The 12,575-nt window shown below is 35.4% G+C and overlaps 1 protein-coding gene across 8 annotated transcripts in view; it reads right to left on the minus strand.

Annotated features, from left to right (window-relative positions):
* Positions 1-12,575, minus strand: part of DISP1 (dispatched RND transporter family member 1) — an 83,344-nt gene that overhangs the window by 4,370 nt on the left and 66,399 nt on the right. For all 8 annotated transcript variants that reach the window (XM_068185564.1, XM_068185563.1, XM_068185570.1 and 5 more), the window contains exons 3-7: positions 11,355-11,384; positions 7,632-7,755; positions 6,477-6,604; positions 5,953-6,050; positions 3,717-3,814 (exon numbers count right to left, since the gene is read on the minus strand). In XM_068185564.1, the coding sequence (XP_068041665.1) occupies positions 3,717-3,814; positions 5,953-6,050; positions 6,477-6,604; positions 7,632-7,755; positions 11,355-11,384 (478 nt within the window). The remainder of the gene's footprint in view (positions 1-3,716; positions 3,815-5,952; positions 6,051-6,476; positions 6,605-7,631; positions 7,756-11,354; positions 11,385-12,575) is intronic.

The following is a 12,575-nucleotide window of genomic DNA, read 5'->3' on the forward strand; positions in this document are numbered from 1 at the left end:
TTTTCTTTCACTTCCAGAATACTCCAGATTTAGTTGAAGACAGTAAGAGCACAATTTAGCTAAATCACCTCAAGACACTTCTACGCAAACTGGAAGTAAATATAAACCAGTAGTGAAACTCTTAAGTAACAAGGTTAAATCAGTGAAATTTTCTCAAGTTGAGAAAAATCAATTTTTGAAGAGCACAAGGAATAAAAGTCTCCAAAAACAGAACTTCTGTTAATATGTGACAAAGTAGAATTAGTCCTTCAAATAGTTCAGATACATGTAAAAGTTATGTTTTGATCAAGTTATATAGAATATTACACATATTAATACAGTCACATAAATAAAGCCATGTGCTTCAGATTTTATAGGAGTGCACCCTGAAACAGTTGTCCATGTATGCTTTAAATTTAAGTGATCTGAAAGAAACCACTTAGTCCCTTTTTTCTTTTTTTCTTCAGTAAAATTGCACAGGCTTATTATTAGCACTCCTTCATACTGCAGACCAAAAAATACACTTGGGGATTCTCTCAGCAGTTATAAAAGCTTGAATATGGACCAAATTTTGTCAATAAGTTTCTGAACAATAACAAACTGGCATTCCACAAAAGCAGGATAATTCACATTTGATTGTTTCCAGATAAAAACACACATGCAAACTCAGGAAAAACTGAACAACCTACTAAATAAAAGGAAGCACTGGAATAGCATATCTGTGCTTTTCATGGCACATCTCCAGGTTAGTCTTATGAGGATATAATAGGCAAACTGGGAGGATAGGATGGTATTGTCTTCTGTATGTATTCAGGTTCAAGATGGGACAATGAGGTTTATATACTGTTCTACACTTGCTGTAAGCCATAAACATTCACTGGCAAAGTAACTGCTGCCAAAGATAAAGTAACATGAGCTGGAAGCTGGAAATTAGAAAGTAAAATACAAAACTTAGCTCTTGATAGCTCATTAAAATACTATGTAAACTATTAATAGATTGCAGCATTGGGCTTTGTTGGTGATGTAAAGGAACTGGAAAGTCCTTCTGGTGTTTCCAGACCTGGTCTGCCACTGGCACCACTTCAATTTATTTTGGAACAAGTAAGGAAACAAAACCATGCAACCTGCACGCATCTGTGGGCAGATCTGCCCAAATGGCTCTCTGCAGTGACAGAGAATCACAAATCCACTGCTTTGGGGAAGCAGTCTGAAGACATAATATACAATCATTAAAGTTTATAAAATAACTGTTTACAGTTTATAAGGAAAACATTCTGCAATTAACAGGTGAAAAAAAAAAGCTCTTCTTATCCAAGTAGTAAAAAAATTAGAACACCTCCTATAACTGTTTTGTATATAAAGTTTCCATGAAGATTATAGGACTTGCATATGCTGAACAGCTGCAGGGTAGAGCCCCTAAGTGTCAGTAAAACTATGGTTAAAGTAGTTACAAGCAGATGGGAATACAATTAATACACAGAGGATATGCTGTTAGTTCCACATTAAAGCCAATACTAGTTGGTGCTGATATCCTGCTTATCATCAGAAAAACACATAAATTCTAAGGTTGGCATTTCCAGCAAGCAGTGCCTGATTTTCCTGTCTTTGAATACAGAAAGGTTTTCCACTTAATTCAACAGAACTGTGGCCCTAAACAAGCATGAGCTCAAAACCAAAAATAACTACAGCCAGAAAAGTCTGTAAGACCAGAAGGTCACCAAAGTCATAGATTTTTTTGTTATGGCTGCAGTACAAATCAGCATCCTCAGCCTCCCTAGGGACTGGCTGCTAACAGAACTTAGCATTTCGAAGTGGGACATAGCACAGCACATTGTGAGTTCTACAAAGTGTTAGAAGTACTTAAACACTGCCAGAAAGTGTTAATATAATTTAAAATGTTATTTGTAAGTAACGAGCATTTAAAAAGAAACTATGAAAAAACTTCATCCCTTTCTGAGCCCTGAGTATCTAATTTTTTAATAAATTTATATGCACAGACAGGCAAAAATACCAAAGTCTAACCACATTCATTTGTCTTCTACATTAACTAGCTAAAAATCAATGCTGCTACCATGATGCACTGCTGTTCTACTCAGCTGAGGTGTTTAATTATTTTATTCCTAAGTAATTTACAAAGAAAGATCTGCAAGACCATTATTTACAACAATATTCTTTATAAATATCTACATAGTTGTGGGTGTAGATGATGCAGCAAACATTTCATTTTCTGAAGTGTTCTTATTTCAAAGGAAGAGCTGATTTTATGGTCCTTGTTTGTTGTAGTAAAGTAATTTCATCCTTTCATCAGAAAGTATAGCAGTATTTGATATAATACATTATTATCAAGGTGAGCAGATGAGGAAGAACAAAATAAAAAATTCTCAGGAGTAGTGCAGTCATTAGAGAGATATTCTTCAGAGGTGATTAAATACCTTCTGTTAAACAGAATGATGTTTTTAAATTCAGACTGCATTGCTTTGCAATGATCTGCACTACCTGGGATTTACCTGCATCAGCTGCCTGTATGACTACAATTCTATAGTAAATGCACAGATGAGCATCTCCTCCCTCAGTCCCCATTTTTACCCTTGTTAAATGTTATTCTCCCCTGGATCTCCTGACTGAACTGGTGATATGATGACTCCCTAGTTTAGCTCATTCAAAACAGCTGGTCTGCTTTAGATCCTGTACTCTGCTCACCTGGCTCGTTCTGATTGCAAGAGATACGGGATAAAACCACATGAGCCATCCTGTCAGTGCAATCATCTCTGATGGGGAAATAAGGAACATTTAACAAGTATGGGAGGACAAAACTCACTTCAACAAGGGAGCCAGCCAGGACAAAATGCCTGTCAGCGGACTGCCAAGGGAGATTCATTATACAGTGTTCCACTACAGCTCAACATTTTAAGCCAGCAGATGATGGCTGCTGTAGAGGAAACAGTTTGGGAATTTGCTAAATTAATGCAGTTGTCTAATAGGCAATGATCAATCTAATAATGAAAATATTTCTCATTAAATAAATGAGATATATGAATTAAGTTGCCTGTGGTTATTTTTGTTTTGGAGAAGAGCAAAATGGAAATAATTTGTTCACTATGAACAGATGAAAAACATATTGCTTCATTTCCATGCAAAGCCATCAGTATGTGGACCAAAAGTTCACGAGAGGTTCAAAGGAGTTCAGTCTAGCAAGTGACAAGCGTATATTTTACAGATAAAGTTTAAATGAAGATTAGTATCTCCAGCTATTTTACTTAAGTCCCTTTACTCTCCATTTGCCATCCTATTCTAAACTAACAAAAGAAAAATTAATTGGAGTGATCCACTGGCTGTCAGAGAAAACTGCATATACTGTGAGATTATAGTTATTTCACCTGGAGGTGAAAACACAAGAAAAATCAATTATTTGCTGGGACCCAAGAACAAAAAACCATAGAATAATATTCTATAAGGAAACACAGAGTAAAAGTTAAGACAGTCCTTTCCTGAAGCAACTCTCTTCTACCCCATTCTGGACGCTATTAGTAGAGAACTCAAAGATATTCCCCAATATATAACCTGATCTACAAACTGAAAGTTGCTTTTTAACTGCAGGTACATGCTGACTGACGATTTGACAGGAGCTGAACCACATAATGTCCTCTCATATGCTACTGGATGGCAGTGGGTAGCAAAACAAAGTTTCAAATGTATGCTCTGTATTTGCAAGTGAGACAAATGCCAAATTGACTTACCCTCAAGTTGTCTACATTGCACATTGACTTAATTGCATTCAAATTCCATAAATTCTCTCCTTCTGTTGATGTAAACACTACTCGTGAATAGCGATCACCTGAAATTACAGAAGAGGGTTTTCACTGATTGTTTGGGTGGGCCTGGTATCAAAGGCTGAGGCAAATTCCCACCATTCAAATGACAGGAAATCTTTGTCAAGTCATGGGAATTCACCTCCTTTTCAAGACAAGCTGTTTATCCGTAAGACTCACTCCACATGAAAGTTTCAATTTCCTTAAAGTGCTTATAGTAAATATAGTATCTTCAATACTACATACCACTCAGAAGCTCTACAGACTTCTATTTAAGCAAACTATCTTCTGAAATATGACAAACAAATAAAAATCAAAAGATCTAATCAGCAAACTATGAAATTCTTGGCACAGCATAATGGCAGTACACTGATAATAGTAATCAGAGGCTGATTTAGTAAGTCATTTGGGAATATAAATAATAATTATAAAGCTGTTTCTACAAGAATGTTTTTGCTTTAGAAGCAAATGACTGCAGTGGAAATTGTTGTGATATCCTTGAGTCCATTTTCAAGAATTCCACAGTTTAGACACATGGAGCTTAAATTACAAATTAAATCCCATTTATGAGAAGACAGATTTAGGAAAGGAAATAATTACTTAGTGGCAGTGAGCTCTGTCTGCAGAGCTCACAAGGGAAGCAAATATACAAACACAAATATGTAGAACTGCCTAACACAGTATGGTACTCTGGGTTAAGAAACATTATCACATTAATTAAAATATTCCAAAATCTCAACAGGCTGAATTTTCCCCACTGCTGTGAAGCTACAGAATTTTTGCCTTCCACAAGGCTGCAATGAACAGACTCAGAGGCAGTGCTTTATGATCTCCAATCATGCTTTAGGATCAAGGGAACTGAAATCTAGAGGTCCTGGAGCAGAGAAAGAAAGATACCAGGCATGACAAATGTGGGTCAAGAGGAAATCAACTGTTTTCTTTACATAATGGACTGGCAAATTTTCCCATAGAAATGCAAGTCCTTCATGACTGTCACAACTGAGACTACACAGAAACAGCAGAGGAAAGAAGGAGAGTGAGACTGTGCAGAACAGCAGCCTGGATAAGAGGAGTTAATTCTGCTTCAAGAATGCTCAGCAGAGTACCAAATACATTTCCTCTCTCTCACTCATGATATGCTAATTTGGTTCTGCTCACAGGAGCAGAAATGATGACCTTGCTCCCATCCTCTCACTTAGATATAAGACCATATTGTAATTGAAAAAAAAAGAATAAAAATCTGTTCTTCACCCTGCTTTTCCCTGGTCATTGCTCTCTTAGACCAAGTAATCTAAAGAAATAATTTCACAAATGTGTTTTTGTGCTCTGTTATTAGTCCTCACATGTGGAAATAAGCAAAAAAGAGCTCAGGTCCTTCTATGACTAGAGGCAAGATCTACAACTCTCTGCCAGAAGAGGACTTACCAAAGTTCTGCAGCGTGCCTTATAAAAAGTCAAAAGATTTTGTCTTTTTTGTCCTCTAAGTTTAACTTAGTCAGTTTCATAAGGCTACAGTGCTTTAAGGTAGGGACATTTTATTTTTATTTCTGTTTCTTTGAGGGGGATGTTTTCTTTGTTGGGTTTTTTTGTGTGTATTTTTTTTTCCGTAAACAAACCCCTACATTCTGTACAAAATATAATTGGTGGATGCCTTTAGGACATATTTTGTTTATGTTTTTCTTTAGGTATTTCAGAGTTAATTGGTAGATGCCTTTAGGACATATTCACGAAAGTATTTTCTTTAGGTTTTTCAGAGTTAAGTTAATGGCATGGACAAAAAACAACTTCTTCCCAAGTGTGAATTAAGGACTACATCTCTAGCCACACACAAAATACTGATTTTACAGTACTACAAAGAACTAATAAAATTTCTTACAGGAAATGGAAACACTTAAAGGAAGCACTTCAAGTAAATACAGCTTATTCCAAGAAAGAGCTAATAGAATAGAAGTAATAAGGCAAATCTTTAAATAATTCTGAAAGTGACTTTGAAACATTTCAGTCCAATTTTATCAAAATTTCTGCACGGAGAAAGGTGGTGTTTATTGTGTGTATAAATTAAGTAAAAAAATCTTCCTAATATGGCATACAATGTACAGAAGAGTTCAGAAAACTCTGAACTGTCAGAAGTTTTTAGCTTTCCTTGCATCATTTCTCCACTTACTTGGAATATCACAGAAAAAGGTATCCTTGTGGAAGTTCCAGTCTGCTTGCCTCTTCTTTCTTTCATAGTGATCATCTGACCATCTGTCATCTTGATGACTAAACCAGAACAAAGAGTTTCACTTTACCTTTGCAAAGAAATTGTTAAAAGCAGCACCATCCACACAAGTCACACAGCTTAAAGGCACTTACACATAAGAAAACATATTTTTACCAATGTGCTTTTGGTATACAAAAACTGAAACAGTAATTTAATCTTTTCTTTAAATTAAGAGACTTCAAATGAAAGGACATTGAGTTCAGCATCAAAAATATCCATAGAGAAAAGTAAAATTATACATTTTTTTAAAAAGGTGGCAATGGGAAATATCTAGCCTGGTTTGAAAGGCCTTAAGAACTGCAGAATATTAGATTTTGTATTTATTGAAATCAGTGACAGTATATATATTCAGAGTGTACTGGTGAAAGCATGATATACATACAAAACCACCAATAAAACAAAACATTTTTACTATAAAGCCTTACCTTTTAGCTTGCTCATCTGCATATTTGAAAGGGTAGTTTGCAAGTGTTGCTTTGTACCCTGTGTTTTTCACCATGTTGTTCCATGTCACCAATCTCTGTCCTATGGCTGTACCTCTGGGTTCAAAACCCTAAGGGGAGAGAAGCACAAAATTCCATTAATGCTTTTCATTCTTCAGCTCAAACGGGAGAGCGGATCAAAGTGATGGACAGTTCTCATTACGAAGCCTAATTACTCCAGGCATCTACTTTTAGAGGTAAAATGCTTCATGACAAGTCAGACAAAATAATGACCCACTGTAGAGAGTGACGAGGGATTAAGAGTTCTTGCATGTCCTACTCCTCTCCCTGAGAAGAGATGATTTAGTTCATCAAATGTTCAACACTTGGTTTTCAGAGGAAGGGCATTCTACAAAGTCCTCTTCTGTATCTCAATTATCACTCTTAATTGATTAAATATGATTAAAAACTGTTAAATATTTCTTCTGTACTTCTCTAATAAGGCAAATATTTAAATAATTAGGAAAGTGGCTTTGAAACAATTTTAACAACTTGGCTGTTTTCAAGAAATATCCATATGGATAGGTACAGATACGCATACTATACTGTAAGTACAAATAACTTAACAGGAACAGTTTATTTTTATTTGAGGATAATGATTAAATGCCATATTTTCAATAAAAAATCCTGAAAGCTACTCATGCTTAAGACAATTAATGAAAAGTAAAAAATTACTGCAATATTTAATAGAATCTGACAAAACTAACTTTTATCCTTTCAATATGGCTACCACTTCATCCCCAGAAGGCACTTAGAATCCCCTCTCCTTTAACAGATCCTGGCCTTCATCCTTTGAAACCTTATTTAGAACGTATGGTCTGTGCTGTACATCTAAAATTGGGATGAATTTACATTATTAAATCTGAAGCAGTTCTGCTGAAGGACACATGACCTTAGCAAAATGCAGAGGGAATGGAAACAAGTGGGTAACATTCTTTGATGGCAACTACAGCTTTGTATTAACATTTGCTGCTCCAATGTCAAGATTTAATACTGTATCAATTGCTGTACTTGCATTTGCTGTTTACTGGTTCCACTGGAAAACATGGCAAACAAAAAATACTTATTTGACAGTATACCTGATTGATATTGACTTACCAGCAGTGGATCAGAGAAATCTGGAAGATCGGGAACTAATATTCCCACGAGTGCACATACCACAATGAGCACAGTGCACATGCCCAGGACCACCACGGGCCAGTCGGCGATAAGGGCAGCGTAGCTACGGAAGAGAAGCAGGGAGAGGTGCTACAGCAACAGAAGCTGCACACAGAACTAATCCATACTTCTCTAAAGAACTTTTCAGATCAGACTATTAATTTCCCTAGGATTTTAACAAAAAAGCAAGCTTATCCATGATTGCAAACGATAAAGAAAAAGATGCTTTGTCAAAAATTTAGTGAGAGAAAACATCACTACTTGTGATCTTTTTTAAACGTAAGCATTTTAAAGAAAAAAATCCAAGAAAGATCTGTTTTAAAGCAGAACTCAAAGAAAACATTTCCTCTATTTTTAAAACAGTCATTAAAAAAATATTCAAACCCTACATATTCATGATCCATGAAATCTGTTGTAGTTCAAAGATGCAAGGGGTTGGCAACATGATACATAAACTAACCAACATTAAGTGTCCAGTCTTACAGCATAACATCCATCCTTGGATTTTAACACCTAGTTCATTCTAAATTTTATGAGTAGAAGAATTGTTATATGCACACCTAATTTTCATTATTTTTGTACAATATTTTAATTTTTGTTAATTCAAGAGAAATGTTCATAAAATTAAGTGAAATGAAGAAATCTTCATTTCTAAATGAATTTTCTTACAATAAAGATTTGAATTCATAGAGTTTATGTTTCGAAAGCAACATTGTTTAATACTGGCAGCAAAGGGAGTATAAGAAGTCCCATAAAGGCATTAGAAAAGTAACTACAGGCTATGAATCCTTCTATATAAATGGTCTCTGTACATATTAAATATTGATCAAGAAGATCTCCATTCTTATTTCCTCCTCAACTTACAAGCAGCATAACATGAAAGTTTACAGCAGAGAGCTCCTTTACTTATTTCTACTGTCTTAAAAGATTATGGCTCTTACACTTTTAAGAGCTACTTGCTAATTAATCACAATACAATTATCACCTTGACCGAAATTTTCTGTCCTGCTGCTAAGAAGGGAGGGATTGATTGTCCATCTCCCCACTCCAGCAGTGGGTTCCTAGTGTTCTGACTGCAAAATCAATGGCATGAGCAAGCTTATTCCTGTTTTTCCATAGTATGTGGAAATAGGCACCTCTAGGGGTCTAAATAGAGCTTTGAGGAGCAAGGAAATCCAAAGCACTGGGTGTTTCTCCATTTCCCATTAAGTAAACATGGAATAATTCTGACATGCTCACACAAAAGCTTAATTAGCAAAAACTTGAAAAGCAATCTGAAGTCAAAGTTTTCATTGAAGTCAATCACAAAGGGGCAGCTTGCCAAATGAGCAATTGTACAAAGTAGAAGTGAAGTAAATGACCTAACAGAATTTTCCTATTTTAGGACTAAATGTTTTTCTAAACACCAAGCTAGACTGACGAGCCATTACAGACATTTGCTCTGAAGTAATAAAGGTTATACCCAAAAGATTTATTTTCCTATTCATCACTAGTGCCAGATTTACCACTTTGACATGTTGTCTCTACAGTTCCATTCTCAGCTGAACACTCTTAAACTGGTGTTTAATGAGAAATATTTTCTTTCAGCTGTAAAAGAAACTCTGTTTTAAGTGTTTAATGTGGTAAAAAGCCACATAGAGAAAATAGTGAAGTGCTTGTTTACACCTGCAAATTTCTCTTGTTTCTTTTACCACATACTGAAATTCAGATAAGCAAAGCTGACCCGGGCTGACAAAAAGGACTGACCACTCTACTTTTAATTTTACCTGTCTGAGCATTATTTAGTGCTGCTGAGGGCTCTAGCTCCCACCAAATTGCCTAAAACCAGCCTCAACCCCAACCCACTGTACATGGCTAAAGAAATGGCAGGTTTTACATTTTTTTACTCCTTAAAAAGCTGTAACATGAGTTTAGCTACTTTTTTTTTCCCTGCAAGGAGGAAGCCACCACCCTGACAGATTGGGCATAAATGACCACTTGCCTGAAATGCCTGAATCCAAGGGGAAAATGGAGTAAATCAATTCCTCAGGGGAGGAATTGCATTCAGAAAGGATATCCTTAGTGCTAATCACATCCTTTAGTACTTTTCTAAATCAGGATAAAACCTCCCACTTCGGGATGCCTAATTAAAACTATGTTTTGGTTGTGCAATGACCCAGACATATAGCCACATTTATACCTTACCCGTTTTTTTTCATCAAAAATATTCCAGCACTGAATAATGAACTCACCTAAGTCTGACACTGAGTGAAACCCATTTTTTATGCTAATTTGCACTGTCTTCAGTCTGTTAGAATGGTACTAATTTTAGCTAGCTATGTACCATTAAAATGCATATAGCTTTCATTAATTTATTTCCTCTTGATGCTTTTCACACACCTAAAAAAGATTTGGTTTGGTTTTAGGTTTTTTTTTTTTTTTTAAATTCATGCTTTAAGTAATTCAAAATGCTTAGGAGATGCAGTAATTCAATCTATATTTAACACCACTAAAAGCACCACTGTTATAAAGCTATTTGTCCAAAGGTGATGCAAGACCTCAGCTGTTTTCTTCAAAAAGAGAAGGTAAAAAAGATAATGTTTAGGCTCTTTTCCCATTTTAAGCATAATATGTGGCTATTGACAAACTTTTCTATTCGGGTCCTATATACAGGTATATACAGTCCTCAGGTTCAACCACTCCTCAGGTTTGTACAGAGACAGAAATGTACCATATATAGTTTCTGTATTGTAAAAAGATCACTATGAACAATAGATATTTGTGTGACCTAAATCATATCAACACCCAGATTTTTGTAACTCAAATACTTACATATTATGTGATACTTAATAAACAGGCCTGCTCTTTACTGAAAGCAAATCCTAAAGATGGACTGTGTTTTTAATGTATTTTCACTTGAGATGGTTTCTTGTTGCCATTCTGATGCAGTGACAATTTTAAATACAATGCTCTGTTATTTTCTCTGACCCCACCATGACACAGAGCCTATACAATCCAAACCCAGTGTTCTAGATTACATGGGGTTTTAGGAAGAATTAAAAACTACTATGAGAAAATTTTCAGAACTTGTCTGTCAGGTTTGTTTATCACTATGGATGATAGAACCAAGCCACTTCTCAGAGTAACCCTTAACCAAAAAAGTACTGAGGCATGGAGTACCCAGACACAGATTGTAATAAAAATGCCTAAAATAGTTGAAAACAAGAAGCATTGAAATCTGCATAGATTTTTAAATTCTGGCCTAGTATTAATGAGGAGACTGCTTTTCTGTCTGTAAATAGAGCCTGAGTTTGGAAATCCTACATGTTCTATCCCCTTCCTGCTCTCTCCAGGATTCACAGAAGTGTTTTTAGGAATGTTAAAGAACTTGGCCCTGGCTCCTTGTTTCAGTGGTTATTTAGGGACCCATTGCAGATCAATTCTTCTAAATGTTGTTTGACGTTGCTGATACTATCTGCCACCCTAGTTTCCCATGGCAGTTGCAGAAATTTACTCCCCACTGCCTAAAGACATACTTTTAAAGTCTGATTTAATTTGAATGTTTATTATTTTCTTTGACTATTCCTTATTCTTGCTTTGCATAGGGAATAACAGTTTTGCCATCACGTCATCTACCACCTTTATAATTCCACAAACCTCAGATGTGACAGCACTGAAGCTTACCTTTTTGGTAAATTGAATGGTCTGGCTGGCCTGAAAGAAGAGAAGAAAGAGAGTAATTGAGAATGCATGAAATATGCATGCACACAACAATTCATTTAATTATTCTCATACATGAGTAAGAAAATAAATTATAAGCATCAGATATTTTAGGATATGAATTATTTTGAAAGGCCCACAATCATATTCAATTGAGTCTTTGCAAACAAGTAGTTCAGAGAAAAATTACAGCTACAGACAGCTGGGTTTTCAAAAGTGGAATTTTATGCAGCTGATTTTTGGGATTATTATTCCAGAGGCTTTTCCAGTTTTCAGCAAGAGACTAAATAAACTAATATGATAAAAATTCAATACTATTGAAAATCATTACAAAGTTTGCATATAATGGAAACAGACAACCACAACACCATGTTCTGACTGTAATTCACAAAACTTCATAGCTGTCCTTTGTAATTCCATTCCAAAAAATTATTTTGGCCATATATTTTTTCTTGCCATAATACAGGAAGTAGAATGACATAGGATACCTCTATAAAATATTTTTATCCAAGTTTTTGTTACTTAAAAATTGAATATAAAATATATTATTTTGAGAAGATGATAGCAAACCCAAGTAAAAATTATTCTTATCTGACACTGTTCAGTGGGCACTTCAATTCCTTAGCTACTGGCCCAGTAAGATTCACATAAACTTCACTTTAAAAAAACTTTCATGAAGAATCTGCAAGTCATTTCAAGAATGTGACATAAAATCACTCTGAAGCTGTAACCATACAACGGCTTCAGTTAAGTTATGAATTTGTTTTACCACCAAGGACACATTTACTATTAATTCTTTAAAAAAGTATGGAAATCACTGACTTAAGAAGCAGGTACTTGCATAAAATAGATCACTTAGTGATCACACTGAGGTTGCCAAAAGCATAGATTTATATACTTTCGCACACCGATAAACAGTTCAAACTTCAGACTCCTCAGAGATTTTCAGAAAAACTTAATCCACTACATCGAAATGAAATTTGCTGTTCTTCAAAGTAGTAAGAACAAGGAACTACACGAGGAAGTTGGAGAAAAGCAGAATAACCAATATGCAGTTGCAGAGAAACTCAAGGATTAAGGAAAGGTATTATAAGAGTCTTGGTGAATGCAGCCACAAAAGATTAAATTTAAGAAGTGTCACCAACCTTCTGACTAGGTGGACAGCTCTGACTTCCAGAGGTACAG

The sequence above is a fragment of the Anomalospiza imberbis genome, chromosome 3 (assembly GCF_031753505.1).
Source record: "Anomalospiza imberbis isolate Cuckoo-Finch-1a 21T00152 chromosome 3, ASM3175350v1, whole genome shotgun sequence".
NCBI classification, from domain to species: Eukaryota; Metazoa; Chordata; class Aves; order Passeriformes; family Viduidae; genus Anomalospiza; species Anomalospiza imberbis.